This window comes from Tamandua tetradactyla, chromosome 1 (assembly GCF_023851605.1).
Source record: "Tamandua tetradactyla isolate mTamTet1 chromosome 1, mTamTet1.pri, whole genome shotgun sequence".
Lineage (NCBI taxonomy): Eukaryota > Metazoa > Chordata > Mammalia > Pilosa > Myrmecophagidae > Tamandua > Tamandua tetradactyla.
In genome coordinates, this window is record NC_135327.1 from 124313203 (window position 1) to 124338459 (window position 25257).

General features: G+C 36.2%; 1 protein-coding gene across 18 annotated transcripts in view; it reads right to left on the minus strand.

The window, feature by feature from the left end:
* AKAP9 (A-kinase anchoring protein 9) overlaps nt 1-25257 on the minus strand; it is a 206743-nt gene that overhangs the window by 3189 nt on the left and 178297 nt on the right. For 15 of the 18 annotated variants that reach the window (XM_077164310.1, XM_077116955.1, XM_077140571.1 and 12 more), the window contains 12 exons: nt 22516-22660; nt 19850-20069; nt 18869-19019; nt 16547-17212; nt 16104-16312; nt 15684-15789; nt 11155-11337; nt 9792-9992; nt 9255-9487; nt 6862-6947; nt 5526-5676; nt 4814-4953 (listed from right to left, as the gene is read on the minus strand). In XM_077164310.1, the coding sequence (XP_077020425.1) occupies nt 4814-4953; nt 5526-5676; nt 6862-6947; nt 9255-9487; nt 9792-9992; nt 11155-11337; nt 15684-15789; nt 16104-16312; nt 16547-17212; nt 18869-19019; nt 19850-20069; nt 22516-22660 (2491 nt within the window). The remainder of the gene's footprint in view (nt 1-4813; nt 4954-5525; nt 5677-6861; nt 6948-9254; nt 9488-9791; nt 9993-11154; nt 11338-15683; nt 15790-16103; nt 16313-16546; nt 17213-18868; nt 19020-19849; nt 20070-22515; nt 22661-25257) is intronic. The other 3 variants (XM_077153106.1, XM_077146910.1, XM_077151938.1) reach the window with 1 other exon arrangement.

Below are 25257 nucleotides of genomic sequence, written 5' to 3' on the forward strand. Positions count from 1 at the left end.
CCATTTCTGGGTCTTAGGCATCATAGAGTTGCTCAAAGTTCTAGTGAAATACCAGCTGATACACATGCAGGTCAGTGTCTCAGAAGCTAGAAATGCATTTACCACTTCAGCTAAATGTGGCTGCTATAAGGGCTTACAATCTAGGATCCAATTTTCTTATAAGTATTTTCTGAAAAAGATGTTAGTATATTTGTTCTTTTGTTTCTGGCTTATTTTGCACAACACATTGTTTCCAAGGTTTATTCAGTTCATTGTGTGCCTCTCAACATCCTTCATTTTTGTAGCCATACCAGATTGCTTCATATAAATGTATCACAGTCTGCCATTCTGCTTCTCAGTCACTGTACCCTTCGGCTTCCTCCATCAATTGGGCATCATAGATAATGTCCAAAATAAACTGTCTTACAGCATCCTCATTTAGTTGTACAATTAGCAGCACTCTCAATTTTAGACAGTTTTCATTGGTCCACAGAGACAAAGAATTGACAAACACAGCCTCACCAAATATCAAATCAAAACTACCCCTTTTCAGTTATCCCTCTCCCCCAATTAGTTACCCATGGTAGTGCTGTGGAACTGTTGATATCCTCCTGTAAACTATTTGTCGTAACATGCAATTTTATTTTTCCTCCTGTACCCACTACCATTGACTCTTTGTCCAATATCAAACTTTTGAAACTTATTTATAATTGCAGATTTAATCAGCTGGATACATGGCACTATACAACCCCTTTTAATCATTATGACATTCAATATAGCAATGTCACTTATAACCCCACTAATTAGTTAACATCACTTCTCTCTGTTCCCCTGCATTTAAGTTCAACCTCATTGGGGAGCCTATCCCATCGCTAGCTTTTGAGTACCTCTAGGTCTACTATATTCTACAGTATGGGATTACCAGAATCATTAACAGTTAAATCCTACAGTGTCTGTCCTTTTGTGTCTGACTTATTTCACTCAGTATTATGTCCTCAAGATTCATCCATGTTAATTTCAACTAATGTGTGAGACTAAAGCAAAAAATGTTTATTTGGTACAAATCTATACTTTGACTAGTGCATCTCCTAATATAACTTATGTAGATAGTTGATTGAACACCTTAAGTACATGGAACTTTGTATAGGACATGAGATTTTGTTGGTTTGTCCAGGTGATGCCCTGATGAATCCCAGAGTGATGTGATCAGTGAGTGGAAAAGTATTTGCAAAGTCCCCTTCAGGGAATGGTGAGAACAGGGGAAAACTCAACTTCCCCAAGTTGAATTCTTGATATTCTCACAAGCAGTGTGGACAATGAAAACTACAGGCTGAGCCCCCGTCTTGGGGTCTGTTCATATGAAACTTAACCCCACAGGGGATAGGTCAAGCCTACTTAAAATTAAGCCTAAGAGTCACCCCCAAGAGAACCTCTTTTGTTGCTCAGATGTGGCCTCTCTCTCCAACCAACACAGCAAGCAGACTCACCACCCTCCCCTTGTCTACGTGGGACATGACTCCCAGGAGTGTGGATCTTCCTGGCAGTGTGGGACAGAAATCCCAGAATGAGCTGAGATTCAGCATCAAGGGACTGAGAAAAACTCTAGAATAAGCTGCAACCCAGCATCAAGGGATTGAGAAAACCTTCTCGACCAAAAGGGGGAAGAGTGAAATGAGACAGAGTGTTAATGGCTGAGAGATTCCAAACAGAGTCGAGAGGTTATCCTGGAGGTTATTTTATGCATTAAGTAGATATCACCTTGTTATCCAAGATGTAATGGAGAGGCTGGAGGGAACTGCCTGAAAATGTAGAGCTGTGTTCCAGTAGCCATGTTTCTTGATGATGATTGTATAATGATATAGCTTTCACAGTGTGACTGTGTGATTGTGAGAAGCTTGTGTCTAATGCTCCTTTTATCTACCTTGTCAACAGATGAGAGGAACATATGGAATAAAAATAAATAATAGGGGGAACAAATGTTAAAATAGATTTAGTTTGAAATGCTAGTTATCAATGAAAGGGATCAGTAAGGGGTATGGACTGCAAAAATTTTTTTTTTCTGTTTGTTATATTTTTCTGTGTTTTTATTTCTTTCTCTGAATTGATGCTAATGTTCTGGGAAATAATCATGATGATGAATATGCAACTTTGTGATGATACTGTGAATTGCTGAGTGTATGTGTTGGGAATGTTTGTGTTTCTTGTAATTTTTTTAATTAATAAAAAATTAAAAAAAAAAGATTCACCCATGTTGTCATATGCCTTGGGACCTCTTTCATCTTACTACTGCGTAATATTCCATCATATGTGTATAACACATCACGTTTTGTTTATCCACTCATTTGTTGATGGCCACTTGGAATGTTTACATCTCTTGGCAATTACGAATAGTGCCGCTATGAACAGTGGTGTGCAAATGTTTGTTCACATCACAGCTTTCAGCTCTTCTAGGTATATACCAAGTACTGGTATTGCTGGGTCATAGGACAACTCAGTATTTTTAGTTTTCTGAGGGATCACCAAACTCTTCCACAGTGGCTGCACCATTATACATTCCCACCGACAGTGAATAACTGTTCCTATTTCTCCACATTCTTTCCAACATTTGTAGTACCTGTTTGTTTAACAGCTGCCATTCTTAATAGGTTTGAGGTGATATCTCACTGTTGTCTTAATTTGAAAATGAGTAACTCTTTATGTGCTTTTTAGCAATTTTTATTTGCTTTTTGGAAAAATGTCTATTCGTATCTTTTGCCTATTTTACAACTGGGTTGTTTGTTCTTTTGTGGTTGACCTGTATAATTTCTTTATTTACTCAAGATATCAAGCTTTTATCTGGTATGTGGTTTCCAAATATGTTCTCCCACTGAGGTGGCTGCCTCTTTAGCTTTTTGACAAAGTCCTCTGAAGCACAGAAACCCTTGATCTTAAGGAGTTCCCATTTGTCTAGTTTTTCTTTTGCTGCTTGTGCTTTAGGTCCAAAGTTTAAGAAGCTAACTCCTATTACTAGATCTCGAAGATGTCTCCCTCCATTTTCTTCCAGAAGTTTTATGGTAGTGGCTCTTACATTTAGGTCTTTAATCCATTAGTTTTTGTATAGGATGTAAGGTAGGGGGTCCTCTTTCTTTCTTTTGGCTAATGAATCCAACTCTCCCATGCCCATTATTGAAAAGACTATTCTTTCCCACTTCAGGATCTGGGGGCCTTATCAAAGATCAACTGTCCATACATTTGGTGGTCTATCTCTGCACTCTCAATTTGAGTCCATTGGTTGATGCTTCTATCTATGTGCCACTACCAGAAATGATTTTTAAAAGAGATTTTGAATATATTTATAAATAAAAGTCATTATGACTGGCAAAGTAGGTAAACCCAATTTTAAGTTTTTTTTAAAAAGTGCCCTGGAAGTTCAGTGTTTTACAGTTCCTTCTTCTTAATAAATCTTTTGGTCTTCAAAAATCTGAGTCTTGTGAAATTTGGAAAGTCAAAACAAAACAAACATAAACCAATCCAAACCAAACCAACCAATCAACCAAACACATAAAACCTAGCCATAATACAAATTTCCTATGACTGCAAGTTACAAGCTGTTTTGTATCCCAGAAAAGCCATGTTCTTTTTCATAGTCCAATTTTGTGGAGGCAGACTTACTGTGTGGCCAGGATCTTTTTGATTAAGTTGTTTCCATGGAGATGTGTCTCCACCCATTTAAGGTGGGTTGCTTACCAGAATCCTTTAAGAGGAAACCATTTTAGAAGAAGCTTGAGAGCTGATACATAGCGATGTTTAGAGATGCAGAAGGAAAATGCCCCAGGGAATCTGTTTGAAACCAGAAGCCACAGGACCAGTAGATGCCAGCCATGTGTCTTCTCAGCTGACAGAGGTGATTCAGACACCAATGCCTTTCTTGAGACTAGGTATCTTTCTATGGAAGCTTTAGTTTGGACATTTTTATGGCCTTAGAACTGTAAACTTGTAACTTAAATCCCCTTTATAAAAGCCAACCCATTTCTGGCATATTGCATTCTGGTAGCATTAGCAAACTAAAACACTTCGTTAAACAAATGTTTTTTTTGAATGAAGAGATAAACTACTAACTTAAAATAACCTGTTAAAAAAAAAAAGGAAAAAAAACTGTTTACCATAAAATAGGTAACAAAATAAACTATATGAAAGAAAGGCTCTTTAATAAAAGTATCAACAAAATATAAAGTTGACAGTACAATAATAAACTAAAATGATTCAAAGTCTGAATTAGTGAACTGAAAGGCATTAGAGAGGTTTTCCTACACTGAACAGGGAATATGCCTGTACTATAGTGTGTGTTTGAGCAGAGAAAAAATAAAAGGTCATCATTCTTAAAAAGTCTTCTGAATGGGATAGGATTTAGGATTACACATAAAACGACTCCATTAAATGCTCAAAGTAATTGCTTCTTCCTCTCATCACTCTGCATCTAATTTGCATGTCTCCTGCTTTTTACCCGATATCATTTCATAACATGTTCTCCACTTGACTGTAGTTTCAGAGTACTCAGCACGTTGGTGCTCACTGTGTACTTTGCCTAATCTGCTAAATGAAGACAACAGGGAATCCTTTTTTGGTAGAGTGAGGGTTGGGGGTTTGAGGTTATAAATTATGCCTTGACTTAAATTCCTAAGTCTGTTTCCCTGCTGGTTATAAAGAGTTCAAGCTTTGGCTAACCTGGCAACTCATGCACTCAACTGGAAGATGTTATTATCCTAATGAGACGTGTCAAGGAGTTTAAAAAGAGAAAGGAGAGCTGTGGGTCTAGCACTATGGTGCTGCTAATACATGGCTAAACTGAGAGTACCTGACTGTACAGTTCCGAGTCGCCTTTGCAGTGCCTCTAGCCGAGTGATATAGTCTGTCAGAGCTCTGTCAGGATCATAATTCTGAAGCTGAGAACATGCCAAAGAACCAGGATTTAAATCAGATGGAGGGCCTGGGTACCTACAAGATTAGAAAATATGCATATGCACCCAATTACCCAGTAATAATGTAAGTTATTAAGCTCTCTTCAGCCCATATCCCCAAAAGGTAGGCCTTTTAAGCACTGCCTAAAATATATCTCCTGTGTTGATGAATTTGGGATGTTGAAAAGAAAAAACTCCAATAAATTCAAAGATGCTACTAAGTCATAAGAATACCCAGTACAATGCCTGATGCAACGGTTCCCAATAAATGCTGTATACATATAAAATTGTCTTGTCTCACAGACACTACATTTTATAATGACCAGAGACTATCAATTCTAGTTAATATTTTTCTAATTGTCTAACCATAGCATATACTACATGACACTTGTTGATTATCTAATTGGTTAGCTCTGATTCCTATACCTCTGGGACCAGTTACAAATTGAAAAACTAATTTTGATTTTGAGCCTTGGATTACATAAATTACATGTAAATATATGCCTAGCTTTCTCAATGAAAGGAAATCAGAGCCCTAACAGGGTTCATCTTTCTCTCTTAAATATTAATATATTAAACTACTCCAGGCAAGTTTCATTATATTCTTACCTATTTTGAAATGGTAAAGGAGACCTAGGATAGTCCAGATCTGATCTTGAGCGATAAGCAGTATGTCTTGGCTCTCCATAGAGCTCCAGGCCGCCAGAAGAATGATAACATGGATCAGTCTTTTCGGTACCTAAAGTAATCCAAAATGTACCTTGTAAAGAAAAAAAATACCATGCTCTTGAAAAATTTCTACTAAAGTTACATTTACTATACTGCACTGCACTATCTCCTTTTACAGTCACTTTCAATTATCTGTTCTAAAGGAGGGAAACAGTACAATCCAAAACATGGCTTTCAAATCTTTTTTTGTTTACCTCTGAATACAGGTATTTCTGATCATCTGAAGCTAAACCTCAAAGAAACTAATTGGAGTATCTTCTTTTTAAAAGACCTCTTCTTAGTTTTAATTAGATGAGAGGTGAGGGTGTCTCAGTGTTTGTGGCTTGGGAGAAAACTGGTATGGATAAAAGATATTAGACTAATGTAACCAATCCTTCTGTGACTCCACTCTACTGACTTTCTCGAGAATAAACTTGAAATCAAGATATGCTCACTCAATGCAACATGGAACTCATTATGGTACAAATTTCAGCTGCTGAAATACTGATGCATATTTCAAAACAGTGGCACCAAGTATATTTTCCCATTTCTCTGCTACTCAGCTACTTGTAGCACATGCAAGGTGGTTTAATACCAATGCATAGCATGGTTATGGTGTGTCTGTAACTCTGTGTGCATCCTAGCATCTGATCTCTTCCTTATGCCTAAAATGTTCAAGCTGTTAATTCTTTTGTTTCCACTTTTAATCAAGGTAGGTGTGGGGAGAAGGGATTTTTACTGCTACAATTATACAACCTATGGGTAAACCTCAGAAACCTGTTAAATAATGCTAAACCATTTCAAACCATAAATGCTCTACATAATGGCCATACTATCTTGAACCAGAGCCTCAAAATAATAAGGAGGGCTCTGGAGCCAGAATGCCTGGGTTTAATCCCAGCTCCACTCCCTGCTGGGCAATCTGTGGCAAATGATATATGCTTTCCATACTCAGTGTCCTCATATATAAAGCAAGAATAACTGAAATTGTACTTATATCATAGGGTTGGGAGAACACATGAGGAAACATGAAAAAAGCATGGCCTAGTGCAGAAAAGGTGCTCCATAAAGATCAGTATTATTTTGCACCTTCAAAAGCAGGTCCCCTGCTTTCTTAGTTCTAAGGGCTTTGTATGCGGCCACCATTGGTACCAGAATATATTATTTGGATGGGTATACATATGCAATAATTTTAGAAAATCATAAACACAAGAAAAAGATGCTAATTTAACTTCACCTGGATTCAGTCCAAAGCCATCCCTGTTAATATTGACAGAACAAGAACCTGTGACTCGATGCCACCGTCGAACCAAAAATTTCATTCTAAAACAGATCCCAAGATAGAATTTCAGAACATGTCTATAATGTAAAGAGTACAAATATACACTTCTCACAAAAATCAAGTCATACATTTAAACATGAATACAGAACACATATCAATATAATCACATGACTACCTAATCTACAACTAGGCAGATGTCCTCTGGCTTCTGGTAAAAACCAACAGCAACAGAGGGACAGGGTTTCAGGGGTGAGTGGGACACACAGAGAAGGAAGGCAAAAGTTGAGAGGAGAAAAGTAGATGGACAAGGAAAGGAAGAGAATGAAAAAAGAAACAAATGGTGAGTAAAGGACAGAAGAGATGGAAAGAAAAAGACCCTTAAACTGGTGATAAGATTGAGCTAATGCTGGGAAAACTGGAAGAGAGGTAAGGCCATGTGATCACATGGTGGCTTCAAAAGGAGTGGGAGACCTTGTAACTTCTTCATTTCTTGCTTTATTATGTTAAATATATTTTCTTCACTTAAGATACTTGCAGAGCATGTAGCAAGATAGTTTGTTTGAAGAACAATTTCTAAACAGTAAATTTTCTCATGACTATTTATCAAGGCATTGGCTTATGTAAAGCTTTACCAATTTACCAATGAAGAGGTCATAGTTCAAAAATTAAAAAGGGATTTGCTTTGAAGGACGACAAATAAACGTGACTACAGCACTAACTTCTTACAATGTATTTATCTACACAGCTTTAGTCTTCTTTTGATAATGTGTGAAGTAAAATGATACAGTGAATATTATTGATTGGCAAAGCAATCTCAAATAAAAACAAGTCAAAATAATATTCTGAAAAAAAAAAAGGAGTGGGAAAGTCACAACTCAGCTGTAGAAAGTCACTGCCTGCCTCATCCTGGCCCAAGGAGCTTTGTAGAGTGCCAGTTTTGATTTCTTAATATCAATCAGTTTTAAGGCCCAGATTTAGAAGGGTCAAAATTCAACGAACATATATGAGAACAAGAAAAAAAGCATGGTAAAATTTTTAACAGCAATTTCTACACTGCTTTCATAGAGCCTTTCCAAATTCCCTTAATCAAAACTAATAGTTAACACCTGTGACCACCCATGTAGCATCTTTTTTAAGTTATGGCATCTTGATATTCCCCACTAGAAAGAGTTCCTTACTAGAAAGTAGGCTGCCTTTAGGGCAGGGATCATATTCTTTTCATCAATAAATCTCCCAACACTTAACCTGTTCACCCAGTACAAAGCGATGAAGGGAAGCGAAAGGTGAGAAAAGCAGATCTGGAACCAAGAGACCACAATGTGGAGTAGCAGAGGCGGGGAGGGTCTACATCCTCCTTTAAATAACACCCGAGTTCCCAATATAGAACCAGCGTGGATGAGTCACAGGAGATCTGGCTTGTTGTCCCAGCTCTATCAATAAAGGCTTTGTAACCTCAGTTCCCTGCCTCAGTTTCCTCATCTGTAAAATGAGATTCTGCACTAGGTGATCAGATGTCTTCCAGTTGAAAAATTCTGTCACATTTTTCAAAGAGTAAAGGATAAAACTGCTTGAAGAGTGTCAGGTATGGACTGACAGGAGAATTTTAAAAAGCAAAATCTCTGTGAGATTCTATCCGGCTCTTGGAGAAGCCTGGTTGTCAGTTGTCAGGGCACAGAACGGGTCAGAGGACTGCAGTGGGCCAAGTCCTCAATGCGGTCTGAGTCTTGGCTTCATTTCAACAACTTACAGAATGAGTATTAGAGTTCCTACTTGGACTACATTCTTCTTGGATCTGCCAGAGAAAGACTGATGAAAGCACTAGCAAAGTCCAATGCCATAAGGGCTAATCTCTGACCTGAAATGCAGAGTTAGGTCAGGGGGCTTGCCTTGGCTGGGCCCTAAGAGAGTTAGTAATGAAGAAAATGAGTATATTGCAGTCTAAGCAGTAATTATTTTTCTAAGCAGTAATTTTCAAAAGCATTTTTTTCTTTTACTATCTCTTTTTTTTAATTTTACGTCTGAATTAGTTTATGTTCTTATATATATTTTTTTTTCTAAAAGGAGCCCCAGACTGGATGAGCCATCTCTGAGGTACTAGCTGCCTGCATTGGAAGATTCTTTTCCTGGAGCTGCCTGCATTAGAAGACCCTGTTCTTGGGGTCTGTACAATACAACATAAAGTGTTCCTGCCGAAAGGATGACAACATAGAAAATAAGCAGTCATGTTTTCAGTGATGGCAAATGTCTTGTGTTATGAATACAGAGCATGACAAGCAAAGAAAAAAGGGAGGATTAAAGAGAATCCTTTCAGAGAGTCTGTTAAATACTTTTATTCCCAAGTACTTGACCTTGAAATTGCAATGGACACTCTGACGGCAGACCGGAACCTGGTGAAGCCCTTTGGGCGGTTGGTGATCACCTCCAGATCCGTGAAGGATGGCTGCCCCACCATCCGGGCTAGCAGGGCCAAGGTGGCATCTTCACATTCTTGGAATCCACCCAGTAACAGCAAGAGGTATTTCTTCTGATAAATGAGAGCTTTCCGAAAACTTTCTGCTCGTAGGTATTTACCATAAATTCTCTATGTTTAAAAAAGGAAAGAAGACAGTCTATTGAGTTATTCAATCCATTCAAATGAATGGATTCGTTCTTTTGGAATGCATTCATTGAACTTGACCTGGTCCCAGCCCTAGGCATCCCTCTCCACAAATCTTTTGTAACCAGCTCAAGTCCCACATTCACGACACAGACCGAATAAAGAGATCTAGAGACACAACTTGAACACTACCTAAAACTGTTTAGTCTACTCAACCTTAACGACAGCAGAAATAAGACAAAAACAGAGAACCAGCTGTGACGTTTGTTTAGAGGAAGAAGTCTTCCACCTTTAAAGTAGCGTGTTCAGAATCAGAACTCAGATTTTGAAGTAAAGCCTCATTTCTTAGTTCAGCTTTCAGTTTGCACACTTCCGCTTCTGCCCTTTTCAAGGATTTTTGGAGAGTCAACTTTTCTCTGTTCCAGACTTCTTTTTCGGAAGCAATGATGGCTTCAATGTTGGTGCCACCACTGAATGGAAACCTGGAAGACTACAGAGACCAGAGCTTACTTACATGATTTTAAAGGACAATTCTTTGAAGAAAAGTCTGTATTAAACTATGAAGAGGTATCCCCATGGTAGATACAGAAATTTCAAGTCAAAGCCAATATCAACTGACATTAAAGAATAACTTTTAAGTATATGGTCATTTTACTGAGTAAATTAGCTTTACAACCAAATATTCTTTCGAAATTCTGACCTCAGAGAAGGTGTTCAGACTTAGCAGTGTTCTGAACTAAAAAATAGGTAGACCATTTGGGTCCAAATGTTAAGCTCATGCCTGAAATAGTGCACACTGAAAAGTGGGGCAAAAAACCAGCCATGGCATATATACAAGTAAGGGGATCAAAACAGAAGCTATGTGGATGGATGTGACTGGAACATTGTCTAGCAGGGCCGTCATGCCTCATACAAGGTAATTATGGAAGCCAGCAATTATTTTTATAGCTTAAAAAAATAAATTCCAAGAGTAATTATTAGAAATACAGATTGTACATCTTTCACTGTAAGTCATGAATACTGATAAATATCTGGAAAGAAAAGTCAGGATTCATATTTGAACATTTCTAAGGCTTTTGATAAATACTTCACACACTAAACTTTCTTTTTTGTATGCTGTATGGTGGGGGTCACATCTCATTCTTTTTCCATGTGAGTATTCCGTTATTGTAGCATCACATGCTGAAATTTTGTTTTTCTGCTTGGTTGTTTGTTTTGGGAAGTACATGGGCTGGGAATCGAATCTGGGTCACCAGCATGGCCGGCGAGAATTCTGCCACTGAACTACCTTTGCACCATCCACACTAAACTTTTTGTAACATGTCTGTGATTGGTCTATATTAGTAAAATATGGCTTCAGAGAAAAGAAGAATTGGTTTGACTACTGATTACTGATTTCAGTTCAGCTTTCTCATGTACAAGGCTGGGTGTGGATTAGACTGTACACGTATAAAATCTGGAATGTTTTACGTAGAAGACTCCCAATAAACAACAGCTGTTACTATTTTCATCCCTGAAAAACTTTCACAGGTCCTACTAAGTTTCACATACTGGATAGTTTTCATATTGTTAGTGTTAAAAAATAAATGAGATAGGAGAAATGGTAATTTTGCACTATTTCTAATATGTGGAAAAGCTAAAAACAGACGTACATAATCTCTATCAGCTCCTGTCTGTCGATACCACCTGATCTGTTCTTCTAGCTTCATAACCATGTTTCTTAAATCATTCTTTTCTTCGGTCAGTTGGCTGATATATCCTGTCAGCTCTGCATTTTGTCTCAGTAGTCTTTCAGTCAATGAGCCACAGGAAGTATTTGGAGACACTAAGCTGGGCTAGAGAGAAAAAATGGCATAAGGTCACATAAGAACTGTGAAAAACATAAAATGTGGGCAGGCACTAAGGATTTCACAAAGAAGTGATACTTGAATGAAGTCATAATAAAATAGGAAAGAAGATAGAAGGGCATACTAAAGTGAAGGAACAGAATGTATAAAGGCACAAAGTAAAGGCACAAAGTTTTTAGTGCAAGTGTGTTGCTCTTAGGGAGTTATACCCATGTTTCACTGCGCTCCGCAGATACTGTGTTTTTTACAAATTAAAGGTTTTTGGCAAACCTGCATCAAGCAAGCCTATTGGTGCCACAGCATGTGCTTACTTTGTGTCTTTGTCTCACATTTTGGTAATTCTCACAATATTTCAAACTTTATCATTATTATGTCTGTTATGGTGATCTTGTGATCAGTGATGTTACTATTGTAATTGTTTTGGGGCACCACACCCCACGCCCCTATGAGATAGCAAACTTAATTGATAAATGTTTTGTATGTTCTGACTGCTCTACCCACTGGGCATTCTCCTGTCTCTCTCCCGCTCCTCTGGTCTCCCTAGCTCCTGACACACAACACTGAAATCGGATCAGTTAGTAACCCAACAATAGCTTCTTAATATGCAAGTGAAAGGAAGAGTAATACTTCCCTCACTTTAAATCAAAAGCTAGAAATGACTAAGCTTACTGAGGAAGGCATGTCAAAAGCTGAGAGAGGCTAAAAGCTAGGACTCTGGTGCCAAACCCTCAGCCAAGTTGGGAATGCAGAGCAAAATTTCTTGAAGGAAATGAAAAGTGCTACGAGAGAGAAGATGTGAATGATAAGAATACCAAATAGACTTCTTGCTGATATGGGGAAAGTTTTAGTGGCTGGATAGAATACCAAACCAGCACATCATTCCCTTAAGCCAAAGCCTGATAATCCAGACCAGATAATCCTAACTCTCTTCAATTCTGTGAAGGCTGAGAGAGATAAGGAAGCTGCAGGAAAAAAAGTCTGAAGCTAGTAGAGGTTGGTTCATGAGGTTTAAGGAAAGAAGCCACCTTCACAGTATAAAAGTGCAAGGTGAAGCAACAAATGCTAATGCAGAAGTAAAAGCTGCAGCAAGTTATCCATACATCTAGCTGAGATCATTAATGAAAGTAAACAATAGGTTTTTCAAGGTAAATGAAACAGACTTCTATTGGAAGAAGATGCCATTTAGAAATTTTATAGGTAGAGGGGAGATATCAATGTCAGGCTTCAAAGCTTCAAAAGACAGGCTGAATTATCTTGTTAGGGGCTAATGTAATTTTAAGTTGAAAAGAATGCTCACTTACCATTCTGAAAATCCTAGGACTCCTAAAAATTATGCTAAATATACTCTGCCAGGGCTCTACAAATGGAAAAACAGCCTGGATGACAGTACATGTGTTTACATCAGGGTTTACCAAATATTTATAGTCCACTGTAGAGACCTACTGCTCAGAAAAGTAAAATTTCCTTTAAAATATTACTGCACGATGACAATGTACAAGGTTACCCAAGAGCGCTGATGGAGAAGTACAAGATTAATGTTGTTTTCATGCTTTCTAACACAACATCCATTCTGCAGCCCATGGATCAAGGAGACCGTTAGACTTTCAAGTCTCATTATTAAGAAATACATTTCATAAAGTTGTAACTGCCACAGATCGTGATTCGTCTGAGGACCTGGGAAAAAGTCAATTGAAAACCTTTTGAAAAGGATTTGCCATTCTACATGCCATTAAGGACACCTGTGATTCAAGGAAGGAATTCAAAATAGCAACAATAACAGGAGTTTGGAAGAAGTTGATTCCAACCTTCATGGATAACTGACTGAGAGGCTCAAGACTTTGTTGGAAGTAATTGGAGGTGTGACAGAAATAGCAAGAGAAACAGAATTAGTAGCAGAGCCTGCAGATGTGACTGAATTGCTACAATCTCATGATAAAACTTGAATAGATGAGAGTTGCTTCCTATGGATAAACAAAGAAAGTAGTTTTTTGAGATGGCATCTATCGCTGTGAAGATGCTGTGAACACTTTTGAAATGACCACAAAGGATTTAGAATACTATATCAACTTAGTTGATAAAACAGGGGCAGGATTTGAGATGACTGACTTCAATTTTGAGAGAAGATCTATGGTGGGTAAATGCTATAAAATAACATTGTGTGCTACAGAGAAATCTTTTATGGAAGGAAGAGTCAATCAATGAGGCAAACCTCACTGCTGTCTTATTTTAAGAAACTGCCACAGCTACCCCAACAACCTTCAGCAACTACTACCTTGATCAGTCAGTAGCCAACAACATGAGGCAAGATCTTACACCAGCAAAAAGATTATGACCTGCTGAAGGCTCAGATGATGGTTAGCATTTTTTAGCAATGAAGTATCTTTTAATTAGGCGTGTACATTGATTTTTACATAATGCTATTGCACACTTAACAGATTATAGTATAGTGTAAACATCACTTTAAAATGTCCTGGGAAACCAAAATATTTGTGTGACCTGCTTTATTGCAATATTCACTTTATTGCAGTGGTCTGAAACCAATCCCACAATATCTTCAAGATATCCCTGTATAAGTTGCTTGATGAAGCTGTCTTCATTCTATAGATAATAGACCTAAATATACACAATGGAGAGCCATGCAGGGTGTTAGGCAGAAGCATGCTGAAAACAAAATTTTTATGTTATACGGATTACTTTCGTAGTAGTGTGAAAAGTAGAGTGAATTAGAAAAGATAGATCCTGGTGTCACACAGATATTTAGAGATATTTCAGATAGTTGTTGCAAAAGACTATGTGAGAGGGCGGGCCATGGTGACTCAGCAGGTAAGAATGCTTGCCTGCCAAGCCCGAGGACATGGGTTCGATTCCCGGTGGCTGTCCATGTTAAAAAAAAAAAAAAAAAAAGACTGTGAGAAATGTAGAAAGCCTGAATGAAGGCAATAACTAAGGGATAGAGAGTAAATGGCAGATGCTATAGATATTTAGGAGGCAGAAGGCATAGGATTTAAGTGACTGGAGGTTCAACTAAGGGTAAAGGAGGAAGGTCTATGACAACTTCCCACTTTCTAAACTGGGAGACACCATGACCACTATCAGGGCTAAGGTTAGAAATGTAGGTGTGGGACATAAAGAAGAAAGGGAAGAGGATGTTCAGTTTGGAATATGCCTGTGAGGTCCCTAAGGGGTCTTTATAGGGCACATGTTCCCAGGGCAAGATGCCTAGTAACTGACTGAAAATATAAGCCTGGACCTCAGGAGAAAGTCTAGACTAGAACCTCAGTACACTAGAAAGTAAGCTTGGTAGGGATGAAATTTTTGTCAATTTTATTCGCTATATCTCTAGAATCTAGTACAGTACCTGACACATAGTAGACGCTCAAGATATTTACTTGTTCAATAAATGTCTAGTGGGAGCTCAGCCTATGGGGGATGGTTGAGTTTTCATGGTTAGAGTTAGAGGAAAAGATGAACATTGGAAGGGAAAGAGAAATCTATGCAAGTGATTGAGGAAAGTTAACTGGAAGGAATGAGAGAAATATGACACAGAAAGGAGAAAGCAAGAAGATGTAAGAGGTCAAAAGTGTTAAGTGCTTCAGAAAAGTCAAGAAAGGCAGGGACTGGAAAGATCCACCAGATTAGTCAATTGTGAAGACAGTCGTAGCATTTCTGAGGATAGTTCTATGAGAGTAGCAATCTCACTGCAGCAGGAGTGGATGAGAGGTAAGGGCACACCAGCAATGGGTACAAACTATTTTCAAGATGCTAGGTCTTTTTTAAAAAATTTTTTATTAATTAAAAAAAAATTACAAGATGCTTGGTCTTTTAATACAATAGAAAGTGAATGTAATTATTATTATTTATCCCCAAACCCCCTCTATTGGGGGAAGGAAAACATTAATATTGATATTTAAATGCTGCCAGTTTTACATGATCCATAGAGATTCTATTAAATCTTTGTTCTCAATATTGTGCAAAGAGCTTAAAAGAGCCTTACCTCTTATTGGGACATATGAAAAAACTGAGACATAGATGTAAGTTTTATAACAATGTTACATTTCTTGAACTTTAAACTACATAAGTGAGTAGTCTTGTTCTTAGGGAATGTGTATGGAATCTTTAAGTGTTAATAGAGCATAATGCATACAACCATCTCTCAAATGTTTAGAAAATAGATAGATGGAAGAGCAAATGTGACAAAATGTGAAAACTGGTGGCTCTCTGTATCTAGGGATGGGGTATGTCGGAGTTCTGTGTATAGGTTTTGTATTATTTTTGCAGCTCTCCTGTAAGTTTGAAATTATGTTAAAAAGTTAAAGGAAAAAAAAAAGTTTTACCTCTTCACCTGGCTGGCCAGTTAATTTTTGCAGTTGTAAGATTATTCCATCAATATTTTCCTGAACCCAAATGAAGTCTTCATCATCTGCTGTTTCAAACTGTAGTCTTAGAGAAAAAGACAAAGTCAAAACTACATTTTCTCAATTTGGAGTGTTTACCAGCACAAACACATCAGGCCACACGCTGCAATCCCCTACCATTTTCCCCCTTATATTAAAGGTTCTCTTTCCCTGGGTGAAGGTATTAAGATATTTGGTTTCAGGTGTATGACTTTTGCTAAAAAATATTGCCTCCCAATGTAAACATGCATTCATTTGAAATATTCAAGTTTTCACTTGGCTAACTATTAGCAAGGGACAGTAATGGATTCTGTCCAGCCTAAGAATGCCATTTCCAAAGGTCAGGAAGAAACATCCAACCTGTTAGAAGCTTTCTGAGCTAGATGCTGTAGTTTTGAAGCCATGCACTGAAGCCTTTGTCTGATCATTTCTAATTCAGGACTATAGCCAGTTCTTCCTCCAGTCATTTCAATCAGTTTAGGATAGCTTGATTCCTTTGTCTCTCCTTCAATTTTCTGCTGAAGAACCCAATTTCTAGTTCTATCACTGGTTAAACTCCATGTGGTTGGCTGGTAATTTTGAGCAGAAAAAGAAATGACAGGTATTATAAATGAACAGCATATCACATGTTCTTTCTTAAAAACACATCGTTTATTTTCCAAATAAACTTCAACAGATTTCCTTTTTTGCAGGGGGATTTGGTCACAACTTTCTAACTCATTGAATTCAATAGCAACATTTTATGATCAGAGGGCTACAATTCTCTTTCACAAAATATAAAAAGAAACACAGTATCACTATACCTCATTAAGATTCTGATAAAGAATTCTACTTTCTCGTTTTTCTTCTCTTTCCAGTTCTTGCTTCTGGAATTCCTGCATAATCCCTTGCAGTCGTTTCCCTTCAAGGTCCAACTTATAAACTTGCTGTCTTTTCTCTTCGAGCTGGCGCTGAAGATCTTCCACTTTAGACTGGAGCTCATGCATTTTTTTCTGTCCCTGTGTGTTGGCCTCTTGTTCCGTCTGCAAAGTCTTCCTATGAACCTGCCTATCTTTTTCCATTTGCTGTCTTGTTTGCAAAGAATCCAATTTATATTTTTCAGTCTCATTTAACAATTCTACTATGCGACTGTGTTTTTCCTCTAGCTCTTTTTGTAGCTCTTTAAGTAGGTCCTCAGAGGGTAAACATGGCCGAGGCTGCCCACTATCATCACTGTTCTGCAGCTGTGCATGTAATTCCCGCTCCCTATCCAAAGTACTTCGCATTTCCTGAATTCGAACTTTCTCAGACTCAAGAAGTACTTGAAGTTCTAAGTTGCGATCTCGCTCTTCTGATAACTGGGCATCATAAAGCACTCTCTGTGATTCTATTTTCTGCTGTGAATCACTTAGCAGTTGTTTTTGTTGTTCCAAAAGTAGATTTAGCTGTACATTCCTTTGTTTCTGACCCTCAAGTGAGAATTTTAGATCCTTACAGGAAAAAATAAAATTTAGAATTTGTTAATATTACTAAAAATATTTTATAAGTATAGAACATATAGAGCCATGCCTTTATTAAGTTGGTAATATTTGGTAACAGAAGACAGAACTGATTATCCAGTTTACTAGCTTAAATTTCACTGCTTATAGCACTGAAAATGCAGACAGCCAAAGTATTAATTTTCATCAAAGAACATATACAAAAGATAAGTGAGATAAATAACACTTTCTCCCCAAACATAATTTTCTCTGGCTAAGAAATAGGAAGCAGGGTATCCTTCCCTAAGAATAACAACCTTTAAAAACGCAAATGTCTGTGATATAATATGACACAAATTCCTGAAAAATCTTGCACGCTAAAAACAATAGAGCTTATGGGGAACGCAGTTAGGAGAAATTACTGAAAACCTATGTAAATTTGTAGTAATCAAAACCAAAAATTAGTACCTGGGGAGAAAACATGTCCTTGCCAGGTAGGTAAGAATGAACCTTGAAGACATCATGTTGAGTGAAATAAGTGAGATACAAAAGGACAAATATTGTATGATCTCACTGATATGAAATAATTAAAATAAGCAGATTTATAGTGTCAGAATCTACAATATAGGTTACCAAGGGATGGGGTGGGAACAGGAAATAGAGAACTAAGACTTAAAATGGGAGTTCCTATTTGGAACGATGGAAATGCTTTGCTGATGGACAGTGGTGATGGTAGCACAACATTCTGAATGCAATTAACAGCACTGAAATATATATCTGAATGAGGTTAAAAGGGGAAATTTTACATTGTATATATGGTACTAAAGTAAAATTTTAAAAAATCATGGAAAGGCACAGCACAAACACTGAACCCTAAGTTAAACCATGGACTATAGTAAATAGAACAATTATCAAAAGCTGCTTTCATCAGTTCTAACCAATGTACCACACCAATATAAGGTGTTACTAATAGGGCAGTAAATGGGAATCCTATATTTTATGCATGACTGTTCTGTAAACCCACAAATGAATACCAGGGAGAAAACATAAACTTGCCAGGTAGACAGCTCTATACCTGAAGGCTACAGCAGCGAATATTTAAAAAAAATTAAAAATCAAAATAATTGGGCAGAATTGCTGGGAACATAATTTTTTTTAGAATAGAGTTAGTACGTACTAGGATGATAAGGATGGAAGTAGAGCTCTGACCCAATAGTGCTCCCACTAAAATGAAAATGGTTCATAGAGCAACCTGCCTGGAGCTGAGAGCCATGACAGGCTGGGAAAGTTTCAGAGTATAGGGACTTATTTTAAATATTCTTAAAATACAGTAGCAATGGCTCATTGCCAGAAAAGGTCATGATGAAGGTGGAGCTGGATGATTCAGTTCCTACTGTGCCTTCTCCCTTTGCCTAGGAAAAAACAATCACATGGGCCAACACTACTTCTGCATTAAACAGACAGGATGTTGCTATTTACCAACTTCCATCACGGAAATACATGTTGTAGCAGAATAGTCTGTGCATTCTTGGATGTAGCAAAACAAAAACAAAATCATCACAATTAGCATTTCCTCACAATACAGCTTAGATAACAGAACTCAACACACGGCCAACAGACTCTGGTTTGGATTTGCCAGTGACATTCAATGACAAAGAAAACAAATACCTCAAGTTCTTCTTTATCCCGTCCTTCACTGCGTCCCAATTTGGCTTTCTCTTTCTCTAAAGCCCACTGAAGCTCTCTTGATTTTTTCTGTTCACTTGCTAATGTATCATTAAGCAAATGTACTTCATCCGTTTTTTCTTTAACTTCCAACCTAAATCAGAGACAAATGAATTTTCATGAAAATATTTTGACCAAATATATACTAAGAGAAAAAAACAGTTTCTACTGAAAAGCTGTCTACTATACTGAAGTATATTATAAAATAGCTAAAAGGTAAAATACAAATCATGTAAAGATGAAAGATTTTTGGCCAAGGTTCATTTCAAATGAACTATTTCTAATAGTAAAACTATTAGTTATCATTCACCAATGCAAGCAATATGTAAATAATTTATTGTATTTAAAATTTGCCCTTGTCTTTTACTGAACACAGAAATCACCCCAGTGTGATTGTGGCATGCAACCACTGCTCAAAATAAAGAATGACTGTACAGGGAAGGGGTTTTTGGCAAGCAGAGTATTTCAGTATTTATGTCATCAAAATGCTTATGAAAAGCATCATCTCTTTAAGCACTTTGCATATTTTAGCTAAATGAACTATAAAGCCCATTGAAATCATGAAAGTTACTTCAAACTACTTAGTGGTTAAAATAAAGGTAAAATTATATAATTTATACAACAAGAAGTCTCAAGTAGAACTGAACCCACTATATGAGAATTCCTAATTGTGAGTTTAGAATTTGGAAAAAGTATTACGGCATGATCTGGACCAATCTCTTGTAAACATACTGGGTCTCTTTTTCTTCTGATAGTACATTAAGTAATGTTTTCTCTCCATTGTAGTTTTTCCTATAAAAAATATAGTTTCATGCTATTTAAACATGAATAATGCTATACTTTTGATAATACTTGCAACATTTATGACAAAATACTCTTAATTCCTCCACTGATACAGATTTATAATAAGAGAGCATGGCACACCTGAATGCCTCTAATTCCTTTAGGTGCTTATGCTGTGCCTTGAGTGTTGTTTCAAGTTCCAATTTTGTTTGTGCAAGTTCACTCTTCAGTTCAGCAATCACCATTTTCTCAGAACTCAGCTGTTCCTGCAGTTCTGTTGCTTTGTCTTTCATACTGCTGAGCTCCACTTGCATCTCCAGCATTTGAGTCTGCTTCTGCTGAATATTATATTCCAGGAATTCTAAATGGAACATTATTAATATTTAAAATGTGATCTAGTAATTCATATTTGGTTTATAAATACTTCATTGATAAGAACTGATTTGAAGTTAAGCATGAGACTGCCACAAAGCAAATGTGAAAAGATTACAGTCCCCAAAGCTAGTACTATAATCTAAATACATCTTACCTCATACAGTACTAATGGTGAAGATTTTAGAACTATAAATGTACTCATAAGGATGATAAACGTGTTCACTACTGATTAATGAATACAAGGCTTGAAATAGAAAACAAGTCTTTAAATGGTCACACAATGATATAAATAGGAATTAATATTTGTTCACTCAGAATTTCAACAGCTCACACTAAAAAATTCCAATGTATTTTGATAGTCGCACAAAGTACTTACATGATATATTAAAGATATATATCCATATAACTATAACTACAATGATCAGCAATGCTTGCTTAATTTGTTCAGCCCCCTTAACAGTAGTCTTTGGGAACTTTATTATAACTCTGTCTTCTAGAAATAGGAAGTCCAAACCCCAGCTTGGATCATGGTGTTTTTTTTTAAAAACCAACCAAACTCTTGCTACAAGTCAGTTACAATAAATACAAACGAAAACTTAAATCCATAAGTAAATTATATGAGAAAAGCAGGTTAGAAAATATGCACCAGGATCCCATTTTTGTGAAAAAACAAACTCATATGCACATGTATATTATAAAGGCATGGAGACATAGTTGCTACAGTGCTAATAGTTAAATCAGGATTGTAAAATGAGGGATGAGTTTGTTAATTTTTGTTTTAAAAACTATTTCTTAGAAACTAAGATTTTACATATATAAATATGAATCTATGTGCTCTTAATTAAGCTTTCAATGGGGTTCTATTTAACTTCAATAAAAAATACCAATCATCCTTAAAAAACAATCTTTAATTAAGCCTATGTCTAACTATAAGGGACTTGTTTGTTATCTCATTATACCAGCTCTTCCTAACATGATTCTAATCTGCTTCAGTTTTTCAAAGATAAATATGAAATTACATTGCAACCTTCAAAATTTGCAGAAGTTTAGTTGTTGCTACCTTAGAGAAAACTGAAGACAGATATACTATCTACACTAGGCAGGATGTAAACTAGATTTCATTTTAATCTCTAATGATTTCCACCTGCAGTTCAATTTAAATGAACAGAATCCTTATCAAAAAGAAAAAGATAGGGAGGAGAAAGGTTAAAATATATCGGGCAGATGGAAATACTACTGGTCAATGAAAGGGAAGGTAAGGGGAACAGTATGTATGAGTTTTTTCTTTTTTCTTTTTATTTCTTTTCTGGAGCAATACAAATGTTCTAAAAAATGATCATGGTGATGAATACACAACTGTGTGATGATATTGTGATCCACTGATAATACACCATGTATGGAATGTTTGTGTTTTAAGATTTATCAAAAAAAAAAGATAGAAAAAGACCTGAATAAGCACTTTACAAAAGCAGCTATCCAACTATCCAATAATCATATGAAAAATGATTAAGCCATTTCAGTAATTTAGGAAATGTAAATTAAAACCACAATAAGAATTCACTGCACACCTACCAGACAAAGCTGTTAAACAACATGAATATACAAACGGCAACAACCTCTTTGGAATAGTTTGCTATTATCTAATAAATCTGAAGATACGTATCCAATGAAGCAGCAATTCTATTCCTAGGTATATACCCCAAAATTCAAGCACATACGTATCAGAAGCACTGCATAACAGTGTCCAGAATTTCACTCTAATAGCTAACAAGGAAAAATAACCCAAATGTTCAACCATGGAGTGTGTACATAAATTGTTGACTATCTGTACAAGGGAATTCTATATAGTAACAAAAATGATTGAACAGATAAATGCTGTCACTTGAGTCAATATTATAAAGAAAGGTGAAAGAAACAAGGCACAATAAATACAGTTTGATAAAGTTCAAAATGGGGAGAAAATTTAGGTACTAAAACTAAAGAAAATTCAGGATAATGGTTAACTCTAGGTTATCACAGAGAGTGTGTTTGGGAAATGGGCTTCTGGGATACTGGCAATATTCTACTTCTCTATGTGGTTGATGTTTTCACAGATACTTTTAAAATAACTTGTCATACCATTTATTTATGCTTTGCATTTTTTTCTATGTATTATAGTTCACAACAAAAATTCAAAACAAAGAAAGCTAATGTATTTAATGGATTTAAAGGGATGAAGACATCTGAATGTCATTTAAAAATAAATATAGCTGTTTATAACAAATTAGATCCTTTAACTCCTATAGTAATTGATATAGATTGATTATCTCAATAATCAATCGATTTTGAGAACAAGAAGAAAATGTGCTTTGAATAACAATACTAATAAGGGAAACAAAGTAAAAACATTTTCACCTATTTGTGTAGTCAAATGAGCCTGTTATTCAACATACCTTGGCTTGGTGGATCATTCTCTTGTTCTCTTTTCAGAGTCATTTTCCTATCATTCATTTGTGCATGCAGTGCTTCAATTTCAGATAACAAACTCCTTCTATCTGCTTTCTGTAGGTATTCCATAGCCAATCGATATTCAATACCCTGTAACAAAGCAAAGCAAAAAATCAAGTAAAGGGAAAATGGTAAGCATAAAATTAATAAACAGGAAGACTGAAGAATGAATGGAAAATATATGCTAATGTTTTAGAATATTATTTTGCTCTTTCTGCTCATTAGGAAATCTTACCTTTTCAGTCATTAATTTTTACATTTATTTCAAAATACTTCAAGCATACAATAGGACATGAAGAATAATAAACACCCAGACACTCAGTCTAAGAAATAACACTTAAACAGCTAAAGACCCCCGAGTACACCTCCCTGAACTCAATCTTTCTGCACCCTTGCCCAAGAGACAGTCAAATTCTAACTGTGATGTTTGTTACTTTCATGTACTCTTTGTACTCACACATATACCTAAGCAATATACAATATTATTTTTCATGCTTAAAATTTTAATAGCTCATATTTTATTTATTCTTGTGTAATTTGCTTTCTTCATTGAACATGTTGGTGAACCATCCAGGTTAATCCATGAAACTCTATTTCATTCATTTTCACTGCTATATAGTATTCCAATGTATGAATATAATACATTTTACTTAAGCATCTTTTCATGTTGTTGTATACTTTTCATTGCCTTCTATGAACACATAAACACAGTTGCCTGTTGTTTTCACTGATTGTTTTTTTCTCACTGGATAAGTCTGTAATTTTCCTTTCTTGCAATATGTTTAACTGGTTTTGTATCTGGGCAGTATTGTCCTCACAGAATAAATTGTGAATACTCCCTTCTCTTTATTGACTTATTTGAAGAGCTGTGAAGGACTGGTATTAATCTTTAAACGTTTGACAGAATTCATCAGTGAAGCCTTCTAGTACTGAATGAGCTTTCTTTTTATGGGAAGTTTAAAAGTGACTAATCTATTTCTTACAGGTTCTTCAAGTTTTCTATTTCTTCTTGAGTCAGTTTTGGTAGTTTGTGTATTTCTAGGAACTTGTCCATTTAATGCTATCATAAATAATAATTTTTAAAATTACATTTTGTTTGTTGTTGAGAAAAGATTTTGATCTCATATCCACTAACATTGCCAAATTTTCTTATTAAATCTAAAAATCTATGTGTATAGAGTCTTTTGGGTTTTCTATATAAATGAATGAGAAGTCTGCCCCACTCTCCTGATCCTTTCCAATCTTTATATATTTTATTTCTTTTTCTTGTATTGCTGTGCTAGATGACATCTCCAGAACAAAGTTGAACAGACACTGAACCCATTCTAAAGGAATGCTTGTAATTAACTCTCATATATGACGTTTGCTGTATGTTTTTGCTAGATATATCCTTTATTTCGTTAAAAAATTCCCTTTTTATTTCTAGTTTGCTGGGTCTTTAAGGTATTATAAAATATGAAATTTTGCTAGCTATTTTTGCTGAATCTCTTCACATGATCATTTTCTCCCTTTGTTAAAATTTAACAAATTACATGAATAATTTTTAATGTTATAACTCCTGCATCCCTGAGATAAGTTTAATGTGACTGTGTCTTTAAAAAGTAACAAAATTGATGGATTTTGTTTATTGATTTGTTTAGGATTTTTCCAACTATTTTCATGAATAAAATAGATGCTTATTTTTTTCTTTCTTGTACTGTCTTTGTCTGATTTTGGGAACAGGGTGTTATGAGTTGAATAGCATCCCACCAAAAGATTTGTGGGGATCAAGTCCTATCCCTCTGGGCCACGAATGTGAGCTTATTTGAAAATAGGGTCTTTGAAGATATGATTAGTTAAGATGAGGTCAAATAGGATTGGGGGGTCCTAATCTCATATGACTGGTTTCCTTATAAGAAGAGGAATTTGGACACACACACAGGCTGGGAGATCATGTAAAGAGGATGAGGTGGAGACTGGAATGATGCAGCCACAAGCCAGGGAACACCAAGAACTGTTGGCCAGCACCAGAAGCCAGCAGAGGGTTCGGGACAGAATTTTCCTTACGGGTTTCAGGTGGAACATGGTCCTATAGAGACACCTAGATTTCAGACCTCTTGCCTCCAGAACTGAGGCAACAAATTTCTGTTGTTTTTAGCCACTATGTTTTGGTAACTTGTTATGGCAGCCCTAGGAAACTAAGATACAGGGTTAAACTAGCTTCCTAACAAAAAGATAGGACATGACCCCAATAGACCTCTACCCTCAACAATTAGGAGTGTATGTATAAACTCGACTTAGCTGTTTCCAGACTATTTGATAGAATTCACCAAAAAAACCTTGGGCCTATCTATTCTAATTCTCGTGGGAAGATTTTTTTTTTTAACTGATTCCTAACTTCATATTTTCACATAATTTCAGACTTATAGAAAAGCTGCAAAAAAAAATAGAACAAGGACTTCCCTGTAGGCTAACCATATTTGCTGTATCATTCTCTCTCCACATACACTCCCATCATTATTTTTGTTTTTTGAAATGTCTGAGGATAAGCTGCCAGATCATTTTCTAGAGATGTTCTACCATTTTACATTCCTATCAGCAACGCATAAAAGATGTAGTTTCTCTGTATCCTTGCTAGCACTGTGTGTTATTATTTTTCATTTTGTCCATTCTGTTAAGTGTATAGTAGCCTCATTTTATTTCAGTCT